The 26308-nt window shown below is 40.9% G+C and overlaps 3 protein-coding genes across 4 annotated transcripts in view; 2 read left to right on the top strand and 1 right to left on the bottom strand.

Annotated features, from left to right (window-relative positions):
* The first annotated feature begins 1481 nt into the window (after positions 1–1481).
* Positions 1482–13418, top strand: LOC124149225 (protein quick-to-court-like). 2 transcript variants are annotated; one of them, XM_046520687.2, is made up of 5 exons: positions 1482–1620; positions 6241–6906; positions 7917–8144; positions 11257–11352; positions 12482–13418. In XM_046520687.2, exons 2-5 carry the CDS (start codon positions 6337–6339, stop codon positions 12800–12802), a joined length of 1215 nt encoding a protein of 404 aa, XP_046376643.2. In that variant the 5' UTR covers positions 1482–1620; positions 6241–6336; the 3' UTR covers positions 12803–13418. The 2 variants fall into 2 exon arrangements, with proteins under 2 accessions (XP_046376643.2, XP_046376633.2); XM_046520677.2 differs by having other exon boundaries at positions 1495–1637.
* Positions 13419–13600: 182 nt separating this feature from the next.
* LOC125372011 lies at positions 13601–16603 on the top strand. The gene is made up of 4 exons (XM_048381054.1): positions 13601–13638; positions 14794–15492; positions 15592–16290; positions 16432–16603. The coding sequence occupies exons 1-4, from the start codon at positions 13601–13603 to the stop codon at positions 16601–16603; spliced, it is 1608 nt and encodes a 535-aa protein (XP_048237011.1).
* A 2873-nt stretch (positions 16604–19476) lies between these two features.
* LOC124149246 (cubilin-like) overlaps positions 19477–26308 on the bottom strand; it is a 36729-nt gene continuing 29897 nt past the window's right edge. The window contains exons 24-26 of the mRNA XM_046520706.2: positions 25289–25413; positions 23420–23587; positions 19477–22510 (exon numbers count right to left, since the gene is read on the bottom strand). Coding sequence (XP_046376662.2) covers positions 21867–22510; positions 23420–23587; positions 25289–25413 — 937 coding nt within the window. The 3' untranslated portion in view covers positions 19477–21866. The remainder of the gene's footprint in view (positions 22511–23419; positions 23588–25288; positions 25414–26308) is intronic.

Consider the following 26308-nt stretch of genomic DNA (forward strand, 5'->3'; position numbering starts at 1 on the left):
AGGGAAATTAAGCGTATTAATCTGGAGAATTCTTTTTTTAAGGTCGAGAAAACAATGTTCAAGTTTTCATTCGTTCGCTCGTGTTTACAAAATCATTTAAACTATTTTTGAATGCCGGGTGAATTGGAAGGTGTGCGAAAGTCTTCCCTTGGGACAATTTGTTTTATAAAATCAGAAGATGAGCATACCCTACAGGTCACCTTGAAAATGCAGCATTGCATGGAAACATTTTCTTTCGCCATATTTATAAAATTGTTTCGACAATAATAGAATCAATAGGTTTTATATTATAATGTAGGTATTTTGTATATAACATTAACCGTTATTTATTCATTTTTATCGATTCAGTTCTACATATACCTCTACATATAACCACGCACACAATTATATATAACGTCATGGGTTCGGAATGTGATTAAGTAGGTGTGTGTTAACAGCTTGATTCTGCGATTTCGTACCTTTACCATAATATAATCTACAATTGACATATTTTACTATAAAAATCCACTTGGATTGATTAGACTTTGCGGTTTGAATTGTATAGAAATTAAGCCGTATTCTTTAAATACCAAGGTCATAATTCATGAATATTATCAATTTCTTATTATAGATTATAATTTTGCACATAGAAGGCTTTATAGTCATCTATCAATCTTATATATGACGATCACACGAAGCCAACTTTCACAATGAAACACAACATTGCCTATGCAGCACACACCACCGTACAAAAATATGTTTCACACAAGTAACCGCGAGACAATGGTACCTGGGCTGAATCTAAATGAACGATTTATTGAATGGCGGGCAATGTAACAGGTTGCAGGAGCCCGCCTTGCTGAATCCCAACCGAGGTAAATCTACAGTGTGTTCTACACGGTGCGCCCTGCTTGTCGATAATACCACGTGTGCAGTGATAAACCGGTGTCGTGTTTGTTTTGACACCCATGATTAATTAGTTCAATATGAAGGGAAAAGGACGTTTCCTAAAAGGATCTTTGACGATTAATAATAGCTGTAGATGATATAAACGTATAGCGACTAAATAAGTAAGAGTTTATTGTTAACCCGGCTTGAACATACGTAGGAATATTTCAAACATACTTGGAGATAATTTCTTTGAGGTGCGGACCCAGTAAGTTATTACCTTTAAAACAATGGTCTTTTTTCACTTTTGTCAATTAATCAATGTTATGAAATAATTGAATGACTTCTAAAATTATTATGTTTTTTATAAATTTTCATCGCTTTCGATTTTTGTTCTAAAAATCAGAAATACTATAGTCTCGCCTAACACGTAGACATCAATAAAATATTTCAACTATACAATCTTTTCGTAAGGAGTACAAATACCCTTCTGTACAGGTGTTTATGCCCACTAATAATTAAAAATGTATAATCTCCGCTATCGACAAGACAGACAGGCGTTGTTCTATTTATTCATGCTAATCAATAGATACCATATCAGTGACATGCACCAACTGTGCTCAGTTTTATAAGCATAGGCGAATCAAATACTGGTGGGTGCAAACTAATAACTCACCGGTTGTGAATCTTGTTGTCGAGGGGGCTGATTTTGGACGGGAATTGTCTGGAGGTACTTCAGCTACACATACGGAGGTACTGATGTTTATAAGGTTGGCCTTTTGTGTATTTTATCAATGTATGAGTGAAAAGTGTCAGTAACATAATCATTAGACTAGACATGTGATAAGTTTTTATTTCCCCATATCAAACACTAGTATATGTTGTGGCACAAACGTCGATATATGCGAACAAACATCTGGCATTGACTGCCGTGCAATTTATCAAGTAAAGCCCTATACATGCATTCCTTTCTTGAGTATGCTTCAATATATATATATATATATATATACACACACACACACACACACACACACACGCACGCACACACACACACATATATATATATATATATTTGTATTAACACAGGCTTAGCAGCACTTATATTCGTTTTTGTACGTAACATTTGTAAGACGTACCATATAAGTATCAGTTCCTATAATCTTGATGCATGTCTTAATTACCAGATGTTATCCGTGAGAAGATATGTTTAGGGTGGTCAGGGTAGGGGATATGTCACACAGCCGTCGCATGTATGTTATAGAGATGTCAAGCTGACTGTATACACGAAGCGTGTAGACAGCCAATTCAGGAAATTGATCAATATACCGCTTGCATAGCTCATTCTTATACAAGAACCACCATCTGACACAGATCGTGATACAGAGTGGAGGTTCAACATGTTATATAACTGTGACTCAACCCATCGCGTGCTGATTAAGTACCACTGATACAGGAGACGCACATTTTCGAAACAATCTTGAATGGACATTCTTCATATCGGCGTCTTGTACGAGGCATGTAACAAACGTTCACCAACACAAAATACTAGTCTCCAGTTGACATGCACTTTCTGATAAGTAGTCCTGTCTTATCGTGTCTCACGATAAGGTCGTCTTTAGTCAGTTACTAAATATGAAGAGAAGGGCTAGCGTGGGATTAATCAGAAACCATTCCTTGAGAAGAACTGGAACATTCGGTAAGTCCTATATTAAATATAAGCTATCATGTTAGGAGACCAGGGTTTATTAACTTCCTCAGAGTTCCCCGTATCGTTGTATGGTTCAGAAAAATACATCATATATCCTCGTCACAACCTGTTAACCTTCTAGCGCCTCACAGGCAGCGTGGGTTGTATACTCCCCAGGGAGATGAGAATGAAAATCGAGTGCTCACTGATCCATTGACAGGGGTAATAATAGTGTAGCGCTATGAGCATCCACTTGCTGAATGGAATCTGCCGCATTATAAATTCACTTATTATTATTATTGTTGTTGTTGTTGTTGTTGTTGTTGTTATTATTATTATTATTGTTGTTGTTATTATTATTATCATCATCATCATCATCATCATCATTATTATTATTATCATTATTGTAATTAAATAGGAAACTGACATATCATCAGATACAATATTGTGAGGAATTTCGGGCCACATGATAACGTCCAAGCACCTTCTCCACCAATAGTTAGTTACCTGAAAAGAAAACGTCATCGGATGATAATACTCGTGGATACTTCGGGCTTTCCTCCCACACCAAGCTAAAAACGCCGTCACCCAACTGATAAACTGTTCGATTTAGCGTTAAACCAAACTCCTCCACACGTAAATATAAAACGTCAACGCCAGAGAATAAGAGTGAGACAAGTCTGGAGTATCCGCCGAAACATATTCCAGTGGTCGTAATTGGCAAAACAGCGCTGATATGAATGGATAACTTAAAATCAGTGATGACGCCAGGTGTTCGCGAAAAAATCAATCGTTACCAAGTTACAGTTCATTCGTACAAGTAAGTACCTGAACTGTTTCCAGGAGGAAAAGTGACAAATGGCTCATTTCATATATTAAGGGCTTAGAGATTAGAAATGAGGGTGAATGTTGTGGAGAGGGGAGGGTGAAATATGTAGACACGTGTACAACTGCTTCAAAGAAAACGCGAGTCGACAATCAATATTTCTTATTTCTGGATAACCTGATTACCATGCGCCTGTTTCCAAACCAAAACACTCATATTTCCGCCAAACTACACTTGTATGAATGCGACTGATGGTCTCTGCCTCATACGAAGCGATGTAAATATCCAACTAACCCAGAAACACCAGCGACCATCTTGCCATGTGCCTGTAGTTTAAAGTGTTTATTGCAGCTCGGTCTTTGTTGTCGGTCTAAGGTCACAATGTAACAACATCCATTACAGGCTGTTGATACAGGGGAATTAATAATGCAGCTTGTAAATGTCAATACATTACCGGTATTTATTGTCAGGACTTGGCTCTAGATAGAGATATAAATATATCATATTGCTTGTAGTCATGCTAGCAACACTGTAACATATGCTGGGAAATCAGCTGATTCTGCAATGTTTGTTTACCTATATTTGTCTTGGATTCCGGAGAAGAATAGGCCCCTTGTGTCCCAAGTCGTTAGAGGAGATTTGGGGGTACTGATTTGCTGACTGTGTATCATTGTGCCCCTACGGTATGGACCGTTACTCATGCTGACAGCCACTGTTTAAATTGGCCCGGATTATTTACAGGGCGCCGTCATAAAGTGGGGCTATTGTTGCTTGAGACATAACAGAATCATTTCATTCATATTCACGTTGAACAATACTTGCATATATATTGTATCAATACAAGTGCGTATACAAAAGAGTGAGTGGGTGAGTATGGTTTCACGCCGCTTTTAGCAATATTCCAGCAATATCACGGCGGGAGCACCAGAATTGGGCTTCACACATTGTACCCATGTCGGGAATCGAACCCGGGTCTTCGGCGTGACTAGCGAAAGATTAAACCATTAGGCTACCTCACCGTTCCTTTGTATGCAAAAGAGACACTCTTAAATGGAAGTTATTAAGCCCCATGGGCGCCATGAAAACTTCTGGTACCACATAGCACTATATTTGGACCAGGCGAACTAACAAAAGTGAAGTCCCCATGTGTAAATCCCCACTGTTGATAGCTAATATAGTCTACATCATCAAGCATCACCTACAGATCTACGTCCCCATGTGTATGGACCCACTGTTGATATCTAATATAGTCTACGTCATCAAGCATCACCTACAGATCTACGTCCTCATGTGTAAATACCCACTGTTGATATCTAATATAGTCTACGTCATCAAGCATCGCCTACAGATCTACGTCCCCATGTGTAAATACCCACTGTTGATATCTAATATAGTCTACGTCATCAAGCATCACCTACAGATCTACGTCCTCATGTGTAAGTTCCCACTGTTGATATCTAATATAGTCTACGTAATCAAGCATCACCTACAGATCTACGTCCTCATGTGTAAGTACCCACTGTTGATATCTAATATAGTCTACGTCATCAAGCATCACCTACAGATCTTCGTCCTCATGTGTAAGTACCCACTGTTGATATCTAATGTAGTCAAGTATCACATACAGAGCTTCCGTTTGGAGATGGTATTCTCTGAACCATTTAATGTGTGATAGCATAGTTTAAACATCAAATTTAGTCATACTCATTCACAATGGCTGGTGGGACATCTCATGCCCACAGATGTCAGTTCAATAATAACAATTTTAATATAAACCAAAAACCATACGCATGCGCATAACAAATTAAGTTTAACAGTATGTCAACAATACAACTTATATCAACAATATAACTTACATGCTGTTTAAGAGTAACACAAATTGTGGGTGTTCTTAAAAAAACTTCTATGTGTCGTTTGTCAACAACACAACTTATCAAGTGTTTATTAACACGTCGATGTTTTTGACGTTCATACTCTCATCTCTGTGACTTGAATTACATTGTGCAGAGTTGTGTCCCTTGGGAGTGCAAGAAAACCTTGATCATCGGTTCAATTCCCAGACTCACCAGACACACCTGTTACTCGTGAGTTACACCAAAGTGGTAAACACTTGCACCACTTCCGGCTTTTCTCCGACACACCATGACATACCTAGGATACTGTTCAATGCACCGTTGAACCTAACTCATCCACATGTAAATATGAGACGTCACCACCAGTCTTGCTAATCCGCCGAAACATATTTCATTGAGCGTAAAAGGTAAATAGAGGTGAAAATTATATGAATGGATAACTTCAAATCAGTGATGACACCAAGTTTTTTTGCGAAAAGGGTAAGCATTTCCTGCCCTATCGGTAGAAAAAATACGTTAATACCAACAGGTATTTTGACATTACCTGTTGATATACCTTGATATATGTATTTAAACACGTTTATATATAAACATTTGAGCGAACAGGGCCTCCATGCATAATGCATATAATCTATATTTGTTGTGCAGCAATCAGAGAGCACAGGGCGCCAGTTTGAGATATCGATTCAGATACAACTCGTCACAGATGTTCATAACAGTATCACAGAGACAGATTGAGGTGTCAGCAAATATGATATATCGTTGTTAATTATTCGCTTACTATATCATTTATTTTTACCATAGAATTATATAAGATACACATTTCTGGTGCCCCCTGCCCTGATAGTGCAGGGATATTGCCAAACGCGGCGTAAAACCATACTTACTTACTTAAGAACCACGCAAGGCGGATTGCAGGGCTGTTGGTGGGTTGATATTGAAGTTCTTACTCTCGCCATTTGGAGTTTGTGTAATACTGTATTCTGACATAATCTTAATTCTTACAGAGCTACCACGAGTCAGCGGACGTGATGTTCAACACTATTGTTTAGATAGCCATAAGAAGACAACTTTCAAGAACCGGCACTCGTAAGCATATCAAAATGGAGAGCACCACAGTTGAGAACAACACCTCGGAGAACAACACTCAGGAGGACACAAATACTGAAGTCAACAACATGGAAAACAACAAGACACCCAGTGAAAGCTCTAAGACAACTGAAGAGGATGGCCTCCCTTCGCAAGTCAGACGGTCCCAGTCAATGTCCAGTTTCACAGACAGTCTCGAAACCGATGACCAGAGTCTGGAGCAGGTCGATATTGACGACTCCAAACCAAGGAAAAAGACGTCAAAACTTCCGGTAAAAACTAAACCCAAGCTTGAACGTTCCGCAACAGAAAACTGTAACAGCCATGCTACTGGACATTCCCATGACTGTGGAAGTGAGGTGTGTGGGAAAGGTAAGGGGAATAAATCCGGGAAACAGCTGAGGAGGGATTGCAACAGTCTTGACTGCAACTCAGTCGTGCATCATGCGCCAACAAAGGAAACAATCACCAGCAGGATGAGGATAGAGAAGAGCCATCTTGAACATGGACTCGAGGCTAACAAGGACGACTACTTAACCCCGACACAGAGAAAGGGGCAGACAATCAGAGATCTTAAGAAACAGGTGATTATTAATTTGAGTTTAAATGTCTAGCCAATAGTGTATTTAGGGGGGGGGGGGGGGTAATTATGAAGATTCTATTAATGAATACTTCAGTGTCTGTGGGGTTTTCATACATATAACTTATTTGAATTAAGTTAGCATATGAATATATGTCAGTGTGATTTCTTATTAATCATACCAAATTACACGACTATCCATGAACGAGAGAAGAAATACCATTTCATCTCACAAAAGGGGAATATATTGCTTTCAAATTCACATTCACATCAAACATTACACTTTGCCTCTGCAGTCGTATATTTTAGTAAGATATATTGTTCCAGTGACAATGAACTGTGTTGTTATATTCCAATGTGTTGTTATATTCCATGACATATGGAATGAGAATGGGTGGGCGAGGGAGTGTTGTTTAACGCCACGGCAATATTCCAGCTATATAGCTGGAGGCTGTAAATAATCAGGACTGGTTCAAGGAATCAATAGATCAACGTCCCACGCTATCGGGATATGATGTCACATATCTGTCTTCTGTCCTTCCAAAACAAGCATAGGTTGCGTGAGGCCAGTTCTTACCCGAAATCCCCACGGGGAATGCCTAATATCGTAGGCACAGTTCGATGTGTGTAACCTTCTGCACGAAAATCTGTTAAATTAGAGTGAGTGAGTGAGTGAGTGTGGTTTTACGCCGCTTTTAGAAATATTCCAGTAATATCACACGGGGACACTAGACATTGGCTTCACACATTGAACCCATGTCGGGAATCAAACCCGGGACTTCGGCTGTAAAATTAGAAATATACATGACTTAAAGGGTAATATATGGTTTACATTTATTGTATAATTCTCTAATTAATAAAAAGGTTCTCTTTTTAACACAATAATCTCGATCCCATTGCTTAAAAAGTAAATACATCATATTTCCAGAAGTGATGACCTTGACGGTCATGCTGCAAGGTCATCATTCTTCTTTAGTGCACATTTCCTGACGATGTGGTTATACAATTCTGCAGGTTAAAGAACTGGAGAAGACTCTGGAAGAGAAGAATGGAGAAGTGAACAGTCTGAGACAGAGCATCGGCAAGGAAGCGCAGAATATTCTGGACACGAAGAATGAAGAGGTGAAACAAATCATGGACAATCTAGAAACTATGGCGACCAAATATGACGACCTCACGTTGTCTTATGAAGAATCTGTGAAAGCTGTCAATGCTCTAGAAACTACGCTTCAAGGACTTCGAGTAAGTATAGCAAGCGGAAAACATGTTCAAACTTTAAGAATATAACACGTATAGAGGTAAATATAAACGACAAAGCCCTTTCCATGAAAAGTAGAAATCTCTGTTTATCAAATAGTGATGACACCAGGGCCCACTTGCACAAAGCGATCTTAGCGCTAAGACTATTGTAAGCCTATGTTAAAGTATGGGCGTTACGATCATCTTGGGCCCAGGAGTTCGCGAGAAGGTGAGCGTCTTGTGCCCAACTGGTGGCACCCGTCACAAACACATGCAATAACAAATCAACTCCTTATCTGAAAAAAACCCGGGAATATATGGTACAAGCCAAAACAGGGAACTGTATCTGATGGTTTGTTTGCCACTGGTGCTTCAAACCCGGAAACGCCATCCCCCTGTCTACCATGAAACCATTTGAAAGATCCAGTGAGGTCTTGAATATTGTGACCTTGATCAAACAACTTCGAGCAAGAGTTGTATGACTCTGAGAACAAACATAAGTAAAGACATAAGGCATATGTACAAGCAGAATGTGTTTGAAAATGTAAAGAAATAAACTTTTCTGAATCTGTAGCTTGTAAAGGATAGAGAATTGTACAAACGTTTAGGTTCAAGACAAAACGAGTTCGTAACACATACGAAGCAGGCGTGTAATAATTACAGCACAACAGTATTATTGTAACAATGCAAACATATTTTGACGTCATACCACGTATCATTATTGACGTCATCACATCGCATCATTATTGACGTCAGGCTGACCTGTTACCTACTTGAAATGGGGGGAAATATACACACTAGTTTGATGGCGGTTATAAATGAAACAAACATTAAATGGTGATTCCATGGTGATGTATTTGACACAGGTATCATGGTTGTGTTTTGAACCTTAAGTTTGCAGTCTTTCGGCGAAAGGTTACATTTTGCAAACGTTTGTAATTTTTTGGTCAAATCCAATTTTCAAGTGTATATATTCTTTTGCCCGGAAGTTTAGAAAACACATCGTCTTCACTTCGGCTACTTTTACAGTGGGTATTTCGCCCCAAGAGTAACTGAGCTCATCTCAGAATTACGCATGTATTTCCCTCTCTCTCGCTATGCAAATCGTTATACGTGACTCAGATGATTTGGAATTTGCTACAAGACAATAGTCTTACAAGTTGCATTATAGCGACATAGCTGTCTAAGATGTGATTATTGTGTACAATCAATGTAGCAATGAGTGGAAGTATTGTGACGACTACGGAGAAATCAATGAATAATGTGAAACACACTGTCAAGGCCACGGTACGTCTCTGTGTAGATGTTGTTAAAGGATTTAATGGTTGTAACGTGTGTCGTCTCTTCGATTACTTGCGCGTTTGACAAAGTTATAAAGGAGATGCAGTTGTCAACATAAGGCGTTGGACGTAACTCAATGTTAACCAGTGCTGTTCAAAGTAACCAGGACATGCTTACTTGCTTTGCTTTAGGGTACACGGGTGGCCCAGTCGTCTCAGGCGCCTCGATTCGCTTTGCAGAGTTGCGTCCCTTGGACACGCCAGAAACCTATGTTTCTAGGTTTGTCAGCACCATACCCGTGCTCGTGGGTTTCACCGAAGTGGTAAACGTCTGAGACCTGCATCACTTCGGTCTTTTCTCCCACATTAAGCTGACACGCCGCGATATAACTGGAATACTGTTAAAAGCGGCGTAGAACCCATTTCACTCACTCACTACTTTGCTTTCAAAGTAGACTCAATTTATGGACAACAACTTCTGTTTTTTACTGTAATAGCGACCTTTCGGTATTGATCCTTGTACCGTTGTCAAGCAAGACTGAAAAATGAACATGTACAGAATACATATATTAGGGGGAGGATTATTAGTTACAACAAATGCATACATGAGAGATTAACTAGAGTGGATTTAATAGTAACAACAGAAGGATGATATAATAGTGAGTGAGTGAGTATGGTTTTACGCCGCTTTTAACAATATTCCAGCAATATCACGGCGGGGTACACCAGAAATGGGCTTCTCACATTGTACTCATGTCGGGAATCGAACCCGGGTCTTCGGCGTGACGAGCGAACGCTATAACCACTAGGCTACCCGACCGCCCCGATGATATAATAACAGCATGGTGGAGTGAGTGTGTGAGTATGGTTTTACGCCGGTTTCGGCAATGGGGCTCACACATAGTACCCATGAGGGGAATCGCACCCGGGCCTTCGACGGGAAGAGCGATCGCTTAACCACCAGGCTATCTACCCCACTGCCCCCAATATGGTAGAAGAGTGTACGTGATGAGAAGACCGAATAAATAAGATTACGTATACACTGGTAGGATGGGTATTGCTTAATGATTTGTTTGTTTGTTGTTTAACGTCGCAGTCAGCAACATTCCAACTATATGCGGCGGTCTGTAGATAATCGAGTCTGGACCAGACAATCCTGTGATTGATATCATGAGCATCGCTCCACGCAAATCCGATACGATGACATGCATCAACCAAGTCAGCGAGCCTGACCAGCCGATCCCGTTAGTCGCCTCTTACGACAAGCATAGTCGTTTTTTTGCAGCAAGCGTGGGTTGCTGAAGACCTATTCTACCCCGAATCGTCAGGGTCTGAGTTCATAGTAGGCGGATGGGATGAAATATACTTTATCTCTGTTGATTAATGACTTTTGGACTGCTTCTGCTAGTTTTCTTTTAGTGAAGTCATGTGAGGTTGTCATTGTTCAGTAAATGTGATTTAAGGAGACAAGACAGGTGCTGAACATTTTTTTGTTTTTTACAGTCCGTTTTTTCTTTATTATTTCAAATTATTCCTTTCAAAGCACCCCAGACACACCCCGTCCCTGAACATCAAATGGTCTCCAAAAGATGCAGGCAGGTCACACGTGTAGGGTGTTTATTACACTTCACATTGAATGACGGTACCATTGGCCACTAGGTTATCCGTTACTCAGGCGTCCTTTGAAGTTACGAAAACCAAAGAAGGCTCTATTAATCGATCACAGTTCTCCAGGTTTTTAAATAAATTCAGTTATCCCGTGTGTATTTAAAGCGATGGAAATACCGAAGCTCTTTCCTCAGTCATGTTAATAATTTGCCCCGTGTATTTTGAAGGAGTCCGCAGAATCAAAGGAATTGCACCACAAGAAAATGTACCTGGAAATGTACGAGAAAGGCAGGATGTCCGCCAGATTCGAGAGGGAGGATGAGGTAAGAGTCGCCCTTTGAATGTGTTAATCTATATCACTTATTACCAGCATGGCAACACAGATATTCACATATAAAGACGTATGCTCGGGCAAATACTCGAAACATTGGTGATATCAACGATTGTGTTGACTTCCAACGTCGATATAGCCTGCGTGTGTTGTCAAGCACTTGATTTATGAACACATACTGACTGACCGAGTATGGTTTTACGCCGCTTTTAGCAATATTCCAGCAATATCACGGCGGGGGACACCAGAAATGGGCTTCACACATTGTACCCATGTCGGGAATCGAACCCGGGTCTTCGGCGTGACGAGCGAACGCTTTAACCATTGGGCTACCCGACCGCCCCTATGAACACATACAGTAACCAGCCCATCCCGTGAGGATTCAGGGATAAACCGACCGCCTCCGTGATCTAGTGGTAGAGCGTCCGCCCGGAGAGCGGAAGGTCCGGGGTTCGATCCCCGGCCGCGTCATACCAAAAGACGTTAAAAATGGTACTTGTTGTTACCCTGTCTGGCGCTCGGCATTAAGGAGCTAAAACAAGGACTGGTCGGCTCGGAGTCAGTATACTGTGTCTGAGTTGGGTATTCATGTTAAACTGCGGCATGGTATCTCAGTGAGCTAGCACTATCAATCGGCATCAGTCCGGACTAGTACAAGCAGCCACACAAACACACATACGTACATGCACGTCGCTATATAAGTGCAATAATCTTGGACGCGACGTTAAACCCAATTTCACCTCACCTCAGGGATAAACCAGGTCCCCAGTGTCCCATTATAGTTCTTGGAGCCTTCGAGGATCGGCTGGTTTCCGTATTTGACCTTGGTTATTACGTCAGGGCCGAACAATGACGATCGGTTGTTACAGTATGCGACCTGGCTTATTGCGACAGGGCCGAATAATAAGGATCGGTTGGCTACAGTATGTGACCTTTCTTAATGCGTGTCGTTCCCCAAAGACATCAATCGCTGTTCATTCTCTTAACCACTGATTTGGCTGGCTCTGACTTTAAACTGTCTTGCGCATGCCGCTGTGCAGTGTATGAGAACAGTCAAATATTCCTACCCACACAACCAAATACAAAATTACTAACACATTTGATCTTTTACCCTGATTCAGTTGGAGATGTTGGTGAAGTCAGGGAAGGAGAAGGTGACGATGACGGAGATGATGAAGAAGCTGTCTGAATCTCAGGCGGAGCTGGCCAAGTGGCAGAGTCTGAGACGTGAGGAGATGTATGAGGTTGCTGAGAAGCCTGAGACAGAGGCTGAGACGACTCTCAGGTTTCTCAAAGATTCCTTCTTTCACTTCCTGAGCACCGACAAGGATTCGGACGACCATCTCAGAGCAATGATCCAAATCTTTAACTTCAGTGATGTTCAGAAGAAGAAGATCACTAAAGGCTTGGCTGAGAAAAGAAAATCGAAATCGAAAACGTGATTTCGGGGAGTTGTACTTCTTCCAAATGGCTTGTACTATATAGGCCTTGAGACTTATTTTGCAGTTGTGAGTAGGGAAGCTCGTTTCAGTTCCATGAAGAGCATCATCCATCATTTTCGAGGTGTACTTCATTATGAAGGTTCTGTGTTTATCTGTCGATACCCTTTCATCAATAGCATTCCATGTTTTGTGTCTGTGACCTTTTCTGATTGTACGTTTCCATTTTTAAGATAGATTTGGAACTTTTACGTATCTCGAGATCATTTCCCACCATTTAAGTATCTGCTAGGAAACAATTATAAGTCATTCTAGCTTCAGCTTATTACACGGTGGGTTTTCAAATGGTTAGCTTTGTAAATTCATTGTAAATACATACTTCATGTAATCTGTATATAGTGCTACCTTGTTAATCCGGACGTCGCGTTACCCATAAGATGTTCCAGGATCACGACAAATGGAATATGGAATTTGCTTAGTCTGTCATCGTCCGGGAGATGAACATTCGGCATAAACTGAAACGTCCGGCACACCGAGGGTTTTCAGTTTTTACTAAGGTTGCATGTCTGAAGTTTCCATCACACACTTAAGTAAGAATACATGTGGTTTGTGAAAGACAACAATTAAAATAAGCAACGCGCTTGTTGTCAGTTTAAGATGCTGTCAAAACGTAGACAGACATTTTCTTTTCCTGGAGAAAAATTCAAGTTGAATTGGATGTTAGATACGATGCATCATGTCCGTGCAGGGATATAAGTCCATATAGGCATACTACTGTGCTTCTAAAGACCCGGTGTCGCGATGTGGTGGCAGTGTCTGTTGAAGGACCACGGTCAGCCGTGTGTATAATGTTCGAACCATTTAATTACCCGGCGTTTGCGAGAACCAGTCCTTTATTTCTTTACCGAAGTAAGGGAGTATTCATTGTGTGGTTTGTACATGGGGGATCATTAATATTGTTTTACTTGACATGTTCATCACTTTTGGGGGGTAAGTAGTTTGGCTTTGACCAATCCTTCAATTGGATACATCTGGCTTAGCTGCGGTGTCTGTCTGTACTGCTCCCTATAACCGATTTTGATTTTGGCGTATTGACTCGCTACACAGTGTAGAGACATGTTGAAACCGTTTGTAGGGAGCAGCAGCAGGGCAAACTCAGCTACATCCTTCTACTTTCCGTTGTATACAAAGCTGTATGGTACCATGTTGTCTGTTGTCACCATCTTGTCTGCATGCGTGTTCGTGAGTACGTAACACCGAGGTTGTCGTCTTGGCCATGTATCTGTTACCTGAAACGTCAGAGCAAATAACACTGTAATATATGCAATTTGTCATATACATGTCCTGTGAATAAACAATTAGTAATCGGCAGTGTATATGTTGTTAGTGGGGCGTTATTTTTATAATTACTTTTATCCGCACTTGTCAACCACAAATATTACAAATAATTAAAAGAACAGACTTATTTTTTTTTCTCAATGAGATTTTTTTAATATATAATTTCAGAAAAAAATCAAAGTAAATCTATATACAATGGGAAGTAACCCTTTGACTTATCTATATATTTTTTCAAACTTTTCAGAAGTTATTTTGAAACATGTTATTAAGATTTAATTACGATTCTACCAATCTCATCCTAGGAGATATCAAGTTCACTTGACGAAACGACCTTAATGGTCGTTCCATGTCGGTAATTCCAGTAATATACTCTCAAAATACCGTTTGGTGTATTTCAGTGTGCTGAACTATGCAGTCCATGTCATAAATATGTTTAGCTGTTTTACTCAACTAGGGCCCTAAACCTTCTTTCCATAAATTGAAATCAAGGTTGTGTCGAATCGATTGCAGACAAAAGTCAAATAACGTGGAAAAAAGTTTCCCACTGCTAGACGTGAGAGACGACTGTTCAGTGGTGTGTGTGACCTGTTCAGTGATGTGCCTGACCTGTTCAGTGATGTGTGTGACCTGTTCAGTGATGTGTGTGACCTGTTCAGTGATGTGTGTGACCTGTTCAGTGATGTGTCTGACCAGTTCAGTGGTGTGTCTGATCTGTTCAGTGCTGTGTCTGACCTGTTCAGTGATGTGTCTCACCTGTTCAGTGGTGTGTCTGATCTGTTCAGTGCTGTGTCTGACCTGTTCAGTGGTGTGCCTGACCTGTTCAGTGATGTGTGTGACCTGTTCAGTGATGTGTCTGTCCTGTTCAGTGGTGTGTCTGACCTGTTCATTGATGTGTCTGACCTGTTCAGTGATGTGTCTGTCCTGTTCAGTGAGGTGTCTGATCTGTTCAGTGATGTGTCTGACCTGTTCAGTGGTGTGTCTGACCTGTTCAGTGGTGCGCCTGACCTGTTCAGTGATGTGTCTGACCTGTTCAGTGGTGTGCCTGACCTGTTCAGGGATGTGTCTGATCTGTTCAGTGATGTGTCTGACCTGTTCAGTGGTGTGTCTGACCTGTTCAGTGGTGTGCCTGACCTGTTCAGTGATGTGTCTGTCTTGTTCAGTGATGTGTCTGTCCTATTCAGTGCTGTGTGTGACCTGTTCAGTGATGTGTGTGACCTGTTCAGTGGTGTGTCTGACCTGTTCAATGAGGTGTCTCACCTGTTCAGTGATGTGTGTGACCTGTTCAGTGATGTGTGTGACCTGTTCATTTGTGTGTCTGACCTGTTCAGTGGTGTGCCTGACCTGTTCAGGGATGTGTCTGATCTGTTCAGTTAGGTGTCTGACCTGTTCAGTGGTGTGTCTGACCTGTTCAGTGGTGTGCCTGACCTGTTCAGTGATGTGTCTGTCTTGTTCAGTGATGTGTCTGTCCTGTTCATTGCTGTGTGTGACCTGTTCAGTGATGTGTGTGACCTGTTCAGTGGTGTGTCTGACCTGTTCAGTGATGTGTCTCACCTGTTCAGTGATGTGTGTGACCTGTTCATTTGTGTGTCTGACCTGTTCAGTGAGGTGTCTGGCCTGTTCAGTGAGGTGTCTGATCTGTTCAGTGAGGTGTCTGACCTGTTCAGTGGTGTGTCTGACCTGTTCAGTGATGTGTCTGTCCTGTTCAGTGGTGCGCCTGACCTGTTCAGTGAGGTGTCTGTCCTGTTCAGTGCTGTGTGTGACCTGTTCAGTGATGTGTGTGACCTGTTCAGTCGTGTGTCTGACCTGTTCAGTGAGGTGTCTCACCTGTTCAGTGATGTGTGTGACCTGTTCAGTGATGTGTGTGACCTGTTCATTTGTGTGTCTGACCTGTTCAGTGAGGTGTCTGGCCTGTTCAGTGATGTGTCTGACCTGTTCAGTGATGTGTCTGACCTGTTCAGTGGTGTGTGTGACCTGTTCAGTGGTGTGTGTGACCTGTTCAGTGGTGTGTCTGACCTGTTCAGTGATGTGTCTGACCTTTTCAGTGATGTGTCTGATCTGTTCAGTGATGTGTCTGACATGTTCAGTGAGGTGTCTGACCTGTTAAGTGATGTTTGTGACCTGTTCAGTGATGTGTCTGATCTGTTCAGTGATGTGTGTGACCTGTTCAGTGGTGTGTGTGACCTGTTCAGTGATGTGTGTGACCTGTTCAGTGATGTGTGTGACCTGTTCAGTGAGGTGTGTGACCTGTTCAGTTAGGTGTCTGATCTGTTCAGTGATGTGTGTGACCTGTTCAGTGATGTGTGTGACCTGTTCAATGGTGTGTCTGACCTGTTCAGTGATGTGTCTGACCTGTTCAGTGATGTGTCTGACCTGTTCAGTGGTGTGTCTGACCTGTTCGGTGATGTGTGTGACCTGTTCAGTGATGTGTGTGACCTGTTCAGTGAGGTGTGTGACCTGTTCAGTTAGGTGTCTGATCTGTTCAGTGATGTGTGTGACCTGTTCAGTGATGTGTGTGACCTGTTCAATGGTGTGTCTGACCTGTTCAGTGATGTGTCTGACCTGTTCAGTGGTGTGTCTGACCTGTGCAGTGGTTTGTCTGACCTGTTCAGTGATGTGTCTCACCTGTTCAGTGGTGTGTCTGACCTGTTCAGTGGTGTGTCTGACCTGTTCAGTGGTGTGTGTGTGACCTGTTCATTTGTGTGTTTGGCCTCTTCAGTGATGTGTCTGGCCTGTTTACATGTGTGTCTGACCTGTTCAGTTATGTGTCTGCCCTAGTGAGTGGTGTGTCTGGCCTTTCCGATGGTCCGTCTGGTCTGTCCAGTCGTGTGTCTGGCCTCTTTGGTGATATGTCTGGCCTGTCAAGTGGTGTGTCTGCCCTAGGCAGTGGTGTGTGTTACCAGACCGACGTCATTTAGCTAGATTATTGCTGCTTGGTTCTAAAAATAAAATTCACTCATTCGCATACATGCGAATATGAACAATTCGAACACAGGAAGCCTGGCACCGATAAGGCCTTGATCGTGGTATCGGATGCATATATCACAATATAACTGTCAACGTTTACACATACGATCATACCTTGTTCATCCATGAAAAATATTAATGAAATATTCAAGCGACATCTGTTCCCCTCAAAAGTATAAATATTAATAACACTTGCGTACGGTGGATATACACATAAATATATTCCATTATCCCTTTTCTTTTGTAAAGCATAGATGAGATATATAGTGACACCTGGTAAGTCCGGATTCCGCAATTCCGGTTTCTGGTTGCTTTGGCAACGTCAATTTCAGGGACCATTCCACGTACCTTTAACCTGTTAAGCCGGAACACACATCATTTACTGAAAACGCTGCATGTGGAGTATTTCAATACCATAGTGTATATGTAACTTACACAATTACATCAAAAAAGGTATATGCATCCTTTCACTCTTGCCATATCTATATATTTTTAATAACAGCTTCTCTACAAAATAACTTTAAAGGAAAGGAAGAACATTTCCTACCCTTTTGGTTTATCAGCTGGACTAACTGATATATTGTAAAATTGCTAAGTTGCGGTGTCCACGAAACATACCAACCCTTCATTTCTCCTTTAGTGTATGCACTTTACAATAACTTATAATGTGAAGGCCGTCGCTTAATGCAATAGAAGATATACGCTCATAAGTTAAATTATCAGTGAATATAAGATAGCTGTTTCACGATAAAACATTGTTCTATCATGGCGTCATTTCTGGAAATTCAAACATGCGCTCACAACTTGATGACGTCGTAAAGTGGACGTTTATTTCTTAAGTACAACATTACCACATGTGGACACCATGTAACTTACGCAAATCTAGTACGTGTATTGTACAAAACTCCCGCAACATGGGGCACACTTTTGGTGTAAATTTCACAGGTAGATAAATGCATAGCCAAGCTTGACCAGAACAGCTTTAATGATCCTTTCTATACGCTTTGGGGGGTATGGCTGTTACACGTTTTTGCCCCAGTATTAAAAAAGTGCAGATATATGATGCCGCACCGGCGCCTGAATGAGCGAGCGAGTGAGTGAGTGAATGAGGGAGCGAGCGAGTGAATGAGTGAGTGAGTGAGTGAGTGAGCGAGGTTACACTATCATTTCAGTAATATTGCATCAAATATATATCAAACGTTAACGATAGAGATTATCTAGTGTCAAGTATCTGACGAAACAGATTCTACTGGCCAAAATAACGGTACAAATATATGAATGGATCACCGAAAATCAGTGATGACACCAGGTGATCTTCATAGACCTCAGAAAACGCAAAAGGAATCATATGATAATCAGCAACCCTTGTACTTTACCAGTATATCTTAACTAACATCTGAATAGCCATTTCGTAGCTGATTACCCCGGTAATCACCACTTTTAAGTATGGCAACTGAGCTGTGTGCAGAGCGTCATGTCACAATACACAAAACTATACGGCAACCATGTTGACTAAAGGACTACACGTGTTGTGAAGACTCGAACGTGGTTCCGCTCTGGCGTGCTGTGTCAACTAGGCTACCCTTACCACTACATGGGAAATTTACATTCTCACAACAAGGAATTAACAGATCTGTCTTATTCGACAATAACTGACATCAGGGGAATACTAATTCATAACATTTATAATTGACTATAGTATAATTATTTGTACAATCATTTGAGAATAGGGGCGGTCGGGTAGCCTAGTGGTTAAAGCGTTCGCTCGTCACGCCGAAGACCCGGGTTCGATTCCCGACATGGGTACAATGTGTGAAGCCCATTTCTGGTGTCCCCCGCCGTGATATTGCTGGAATATTGCTAAAAGCGGCGTAAAACCATACTCATTCACTCACATTTGAGAATAAATTACAAGACAAATAGAATTTACTGAATGAATGAATTTTGTAAGTTTCCAATCTTTTGTAGGGGACTTTCAACGTTGATTTCTTAGGGATGGAAAACCAGAGGTCCTTGGATGTTGGTTGATAAATAATATACCCTTGATTTTAACGTGCAATAAAATGTGTTTACTGATCTTTGAGCCATCAAGGAAACAGTTGAGTATTACATCGTCACATCATTTACTGATGCCAGGAACAAGAATATTATATTTCAATAGAAGACGAATATCCGGGAGGGTATTTCGATAAGGGCGCTCCTAAGCATAACAGTCAAGGTGTGATGTTTTAATTCACGCTGATGGATAATGCACATCTATTGTTCACTGTCCTAAAAAACTGAAGATGAGGTCATCACCTGTGGATAATATAAGTAATAAACTAAAATCTGAACATAAAATTCAAAATTTAAAAGACAATTTTAAGATACGTGTCTTATGATTGTTCATTTTATTGAAAAATATTTCACATACATATTCATACATTTGTGAAAATTTGATGTTATGTGCTATTTGTTATTATGCTGAAATAATTCGTATTGACACCTGATTCATATCCATGCCACACACACGTCATGTACTGACACAATCAATCATCACTTGCATGTTTCAATAGATATGCGTCATCAAAAGCGTAATATTCGCTGAAAAAGCCAAATACCCTGCACAACACATTCTTGAAATAATTACACGTTTTATATATTAACATATCTACTTACTTATAACTATAGAATACATAATGTATGCATTAACGTGTACGAATACAATACAAAGAACACAATCCAAAACACATCAAATATTGTTCACTATATGGTAACAATCATATGCATTGTAAAACATCTACTCGAGTTTTCTTTCATTCAGTTATAGACAGTTCAGTGTGGTGTCCATGTCGACCGGAATAATAGCTGTGATTGCATATAGCATATAGCAATGTATTATTATGCGTTCATATGCAAATAGATACTCATTCCCGATTGTCCAGTGTATCCGTTTATTATTTATCATAACTTTATTCATAATTATTAAATTATAAAATTATTGATATAATATAACTGAATAATCAAGGATTCGTCACAACAGAAAGGGGATTTAAACATTGGATCGAATTTCAATTGTTTGTACATGATTTGTACATGATAATTTCATGATTAGTTCATGATCAGTTCGTGCAGGTATATTCTGTGGTCTATTCGGTACAGATACATCTATTGGGCGCATGCGTAACTCAAATGCTCAAACCTATCGGTCAACAATGGCATCTTTCATGTGTCGTGGTAAAGTTAGCATTACTAGCCCAACTCTCTTTCACAAATTAAACGTTTTCTTTAGGCGAGGCTTCCAATATGTGGTTCTTATCAACAGATGTATAAAAATCTTACGTCTTGATTAAAATACTATTTCAGTAAACTTCATACAATCGGCGCAGGGGTCGGTTAGGTTTACACCTTAGGTTAAGTATATGAACAAATGCCTGTATAAAAGGCGAGTACAAATAAAGGTTTCAAAATTCTGTATAAAACACTACTTTTACTATTTACGTCATTAGAAAGTGTACGGTGCGTGTTTTAGCAGGTGGTATTTTGAAGTGGACAATTTCCGACAGACTTCGCATAAGTATAGACATGTTTGTTACCCAGCTTAGAATACGGTAAGTATCAGCCAGGAAACATATGACACGGGAGAAGGAATGAACAGACCGCCAGCAGTCACTACATACAAAGGAAAAGCAAGGATGAGGCCGTGATTTGCACTATCCTTACAACATATATGTGTATCTACATACATCGGTTTCATACATAGGGGGCGGTTAGGTGGCCTAGTGGTTAAAGTGTTCGCTCGTCAAGATGAAGACACGGGTTCGATTCCCGACATGGGTGGAATGTGTTAAGTCTATTTCTGGTGTCCCCCGCCGTGATATTGCTGGAATATTGCTAAAAGGGGCGTAAAATCATACTCACTCCCTCATACATACAGAAATAAAGCCTCTGTACATATGAATATATAATAGAACTAATGCCTTAAAAGTGTGGGTAATTCTATGCTCACGTTCAAGTAATGGATCAGTCAATAAAATCCTTTTGAATGAAACAGATCTAAAAATAAATGTTGTAACAATAGAAAAGCAATATATCGGGGATCATATACACACGAACAAAATATATGATAAACAGCACTACAACAAGGATGACTTACATTCAGTGCTGAATAACTGTTGCCTTACGTGAGTCCTTGGTCCCGGGAATATAGCTGGAGGTTACGTGCTCCTATTTAAAATATATATGACATTAAGCACCATTTGTCTGGCCTTTTAAATGGGATATTCAACTCAGCAGTCGGGAGCCGGTGTGCTAAAATAGCATAGAACATAAACATAAAAAATCATTACACTGGGAGAATCATTACACTTCGACGCGCCCTCTACGTGCATTGGAGATTCCAGATGACATCCAGCTACTTCAGAAGATCGTATGTACCTTGTGGATAAGTTATAAGGTGATTTGTGTTTAACGCCCCCTTGGAAAATATTTATGTGGAAGGAAACGTTAACTTGAGCACGGGTACGTTGCTGACAGACCAAGGGTCATGATAAGAGGGTACTATGAACAGCAGATCCTTGACAGACTAATGCTTTAAACATTATCTCATCCAAATACTTTTGGATGAACGGCAGACTTAAAACAGAAGTCAGATCGTAAGTTGTCTTTGAATACGATTTGAAATGCCGAAGCAGTGATGATTCCTCCGTAGCTCTGATGAAAGACTGGACAAGAAATGGTATTGAGCATGTTTTTGTCACAAAACATTCACACTTAACATTCGGACTTAAACGGGTCCGAGCAATTCATACGTTAGTGGATGTGAACGCGGAGACGATGTGCTACCTCGGCCATGTTCTCCCTGATCAGATCGAGATCTTGCTTGTTGGTGCATCTGCGTTCCAGAGTATTTTCCCATGTCTGTTTCCTTCTGCGGCGCCTGGGACACGACAGTCTCGTACTCCGGAGGGCTTTCTTGTGGTATTGTATCTGTAACTGCATACGGGGGTGGAGCCGGGAGGTTGCTGGGCACGTCTGAAAAGACGTCGTCATACACGTGTTCATTCCCCCTAGGTGGCGCATGGAATTGTGGGCTCAGTGGTTGTGCGTGCTCATTACCAGGGTAAGAAGGCGGAAGGTCATCCAGCGAACTGGAGTACGCTGGGTTAGTGAGACCGGGATAAGGTGGCGGGTCCGAGGCTGTCGGGTTGGTAGCACCTACAAATATAGGCGACACAACGTAGACGGTGCTGTTGCTGCGGCTGTACGCAGGGGGGTCCGTGTGTGATGGCGGAGCTGACTGTCGTGGCTGTGGTGGCTTACGTCTCAATTTGCCCAGGATGCAGAAAAAGCATGTGATTGTAACGATGAGAAGGAAGACTCCTGCTGCAGTCGCGCCTATAAGTAGACCATCTGATTTCTGCTTTTCGGCTGAAAGAGAAAATGAATATATACTACAGTACTGATTGGTTATCATAACGCGGTTTGGGGAGTAAAGAAACTAAATATCTGAACCCTTAAAACATCGAATTTGTAAAACATAGAACGAATTTAAATGTATTCCAAAGCATTAACATAATGCAGTGATCGAGCGGTGGTGACTAGATAGATTGATGGTCAATAACGTGAGCAACGGTCACAGGCAGCCTAGCTTGAGTAACACGTCATCCTGTCACAGACAAATGAATGAGTGAATGTGTTTTGTGCCAGTCAGCAATATGGACATCCAGAGTATTGACTCAAGCCATAGGAGTCTTATGACAAAGGTGACTTTTTCATGACCTAAACACTTTAAGGTCGCCACCGAGCGGCCATTTCTTAAACGGCTTGGGTGTAAGCGTTGTGTAACAAAAATACAGAGTGGTACAATGTTCACTTGGGTAAATTGTTTGTTTTGCACGATACGCTTAATGTTTGTTTGTTTGTTATTTAACGCCGCACTCAGCAATATTCCAGCTACATGACGGCGGTCTTCAATAATCGACTCTGGACCAGACAATCCTATGATTGACATAATGAGCATCGATCCACGCAATTTGAATATTATGGCATGCATCAACCAAGTCAGCGAGCCTGACCACCCGATCCCGTTAGTCGCCTCTGACGACAAGCATAGTCGACTTATACGTCAAGAATGGGTTACTGAAGACCAATGCTACCCCAGATCTTCACTGGTCGATACGCGTAATGAAAATGGTATACTGCTGCAGTGTGCTGAAAGGGAATTCCATTGTGACATATTTTGGCTACTCGATATTTCAGGACTTGCAGGCTTTATGTAGGAATCGATGACTATCTGTAACAACGTGTCTTGTATTGTGAGACACCCGGAGTACATACCGTCTGGCTCCTCGACGTCCGGTTTTACTCTGTATCTGAGGGTGAAGCCGCTACCCTGGTTCAAGTCATCGCTGACGAACAACAGGAAGAGGTAGCGACCACTGCTGTAGAACGTGGGGGTCTGCTTGCCACAGAATACCCCCGTCTCGGGACTCAGGGTGTTGTAACCTAGAAACCAAGTGTACACCTCAGGACTAGGCAGATCACAGAAACACAACTGTATGTGAATGTACCAAATTAACAAGTACAAGTGTGATGGCAATCTGCTTCCGATTATACATGTAAATAAGCAAAACTTTAAAATAAAACAAAAATGAAAAAATGAGCTGCCATCAAACATGTACTGCCACCAGACATGTATTCCATCAAACATGTACTCCCATCAAACATGTACTGCCATCAGACATGTATTCCATTAAACATGTATTCCATCAAACATGTACAGCCACCAAACTTGTACTGCCATCAAACATGTACTGCCATCAAACATGTACTGCCATCAGACATGTACTGCCATCAAACATGTACTCCATCAGACATGTACTGCCATCAAACATGTATTCCATCAAACATGTACTGCCATCAACCATGTACTGCCATCAGACATGTACTGCCATCAAACATGTACTGCCATCAAACATGTACTCCCATCAAACATGTTCTGCCATCAAACATGTACTGCCATCAAACATGTTCTGCCATCAAACATGTATTCCATCAAACATGTACTTCCACCAAACATGTACTCCCATCAAACATGTACTCCCATCAAACATGTTCTGCCATCAGACATGTACTCCATCAAACATGTACTCCATTAAACATGTACTGCCATAAAACATGTACTCCATCAAACATGTACTCCATCAAACATGTACTTCATAAAACATGTACTGCCATAAAACATGTACTGCCATCAAACATGTACTCCATCAAACATGTACTCCATTAAACATGTACTCCATAAAACATGTACTCCATAAAACATGTACTGCCATCAAACACGTACTGCCATCAAACATGTATTCAATGAAACATGTATTCCATTAAACATGTATTCCATCAAACATGTACTGCCACCAAACTTGTACTGCCATCAAACATTTACTGCCATCAAACATGTACTCCATCAAACATGTATTCCATCAAACATGTACTGACATCAAACATGTACTCCATCAAACATGTACTGCCATCAAACATGTACTGCCATCAAACATGTCCTGCCATCAAACATGTATTCCATCAAACATGAACTGCCATCAAACATGTACTCCATCAAACATGTGTTCCATCAAACATGTATTCCATCAAACATGCACTGCCATCAAACATGTACTCCATCAAACATGCACTGACATCAAACATGTACTACCATCAAACTTGTACTCCCATCAAACATGTACTGCCATCAAACATGTACTGCCATCAAACATGTACTGCCATCAAACATGTATTCCATTAAACATGTACTCCATTAAACATGTAATCCATCTAACATGTACTCCATCAAACATGTACTGTCATCAAACATGTACTGCCATCAAACATGTACTGCCATCAAACATGTACTGCTATCAAACATGTACAGTTAAACATACAACTGATAAGATGCCCCTTGTATAGGTTTACAATTTAATTTATTAACCTCTTAAAGACTTCACTGGTAATAATTTCAGATGCATATGCATCGTTATATTCGTATTGCAACGATTTCTAATTGGTGTTGAGAGTTGGAAAGACAAAGCTGTGGGCAGAGTTGCGTCCTCGAATATCCTCCTGTGAAGACATATCAAGGATTGTGTAAACATAACGGAAATCCGTTCATTCTATGTATTAACATATTTAGAAGAAGGGGGTAGGGCATACCATCAAAAACCCGGACTGCGTCGTATTTGCAGCTGTAAGACACTTCCAGGTTGGATACCGTCACTTCCACAACGATGGTGGAGTTGGGGTTGTCGGTCCACAGTTTCCACGCACAGTGGGCATGTCTGGAAGCAACATTTACAAAACAAGATTGTCACGAGTGCAGTCTACGGTATTACACTTTGTTTCGATATAAAAGCGAGCTCAAGTTTTTGCCAGGTAACCAGCTGATATATATAATTGAATCTGTGGAGTGATTTAAAATGTGACTAAACAAGCCCAAGGCTTATGTCTGCCTTGTGATCATGCAACTACAGTCTCTCGTTACTTCCGGGTACCCCCGTGGCGACGTAATAGGTCGAGGGGTAACACATTATACGACTTTGACGAAACCAAGAAACACCGTTATGGTGCGAACAGATCAAGAATCATAATCGTCCTTAGGTGGGATTCGAACCCAACATTAACGGAAACTTGTACTAATAGATAACAACCTATAAATCAAATTTTATTTTATGTCTTCAAATACAATTTTAATATAGCAATACAATCTTGAAAGCCAGGAGTAAAGACAACTTAAAACTAATAGATTCATTAGTACTTCATCATTTTGAGTACATTATGAGTACATTAACAAGTACATTATATACGGTACAAATGTGTTACTGGTAAACGCGTTTAGAAATAAGCAAGGATGAGGCCGTGATTTGCACTATCCTTACAACATATATGTGTATCTACATACATCGGTTTCATAGATAGGGGGCGGTCGGGTGGCCTAGTGGTTAAAGCGTTCGCTCGTCACGATGAAGACACGGGTTCGATTCCCGACATGGGTACAATGTGTTAAGTCTATTTCTGGTGTCCCCCGCCGTGATATTGCTGGAATATTGCTAAAAGGGGCGTCAAACCATCCTCACTCACTCATACATACGGGAAAAAAGCCTCTGTACATATGAATATATAATACAATTAATTCCTTAAAAGTGTGGGTAATTCTACGCTCACGTTGATATAATG

The sequence above is a fragment of the Haliotis rufescens genome, unplaced genomic scaffold (genome assembly GCF_023055435.1).
Source record: "Haliotis rufescens isolate VD_foot unplaced genomic scaffold, xgHalRufe1.0.p SCAF_1, whole genome shotgun sequence".
In the NCBI taxonomy this organism is placed as follows: Eukaryota; Metazoa; Mollusca; class Gastropoda; order Lepetellida; family Haliotidae; genus Haliotis; species Haliotis rufescens.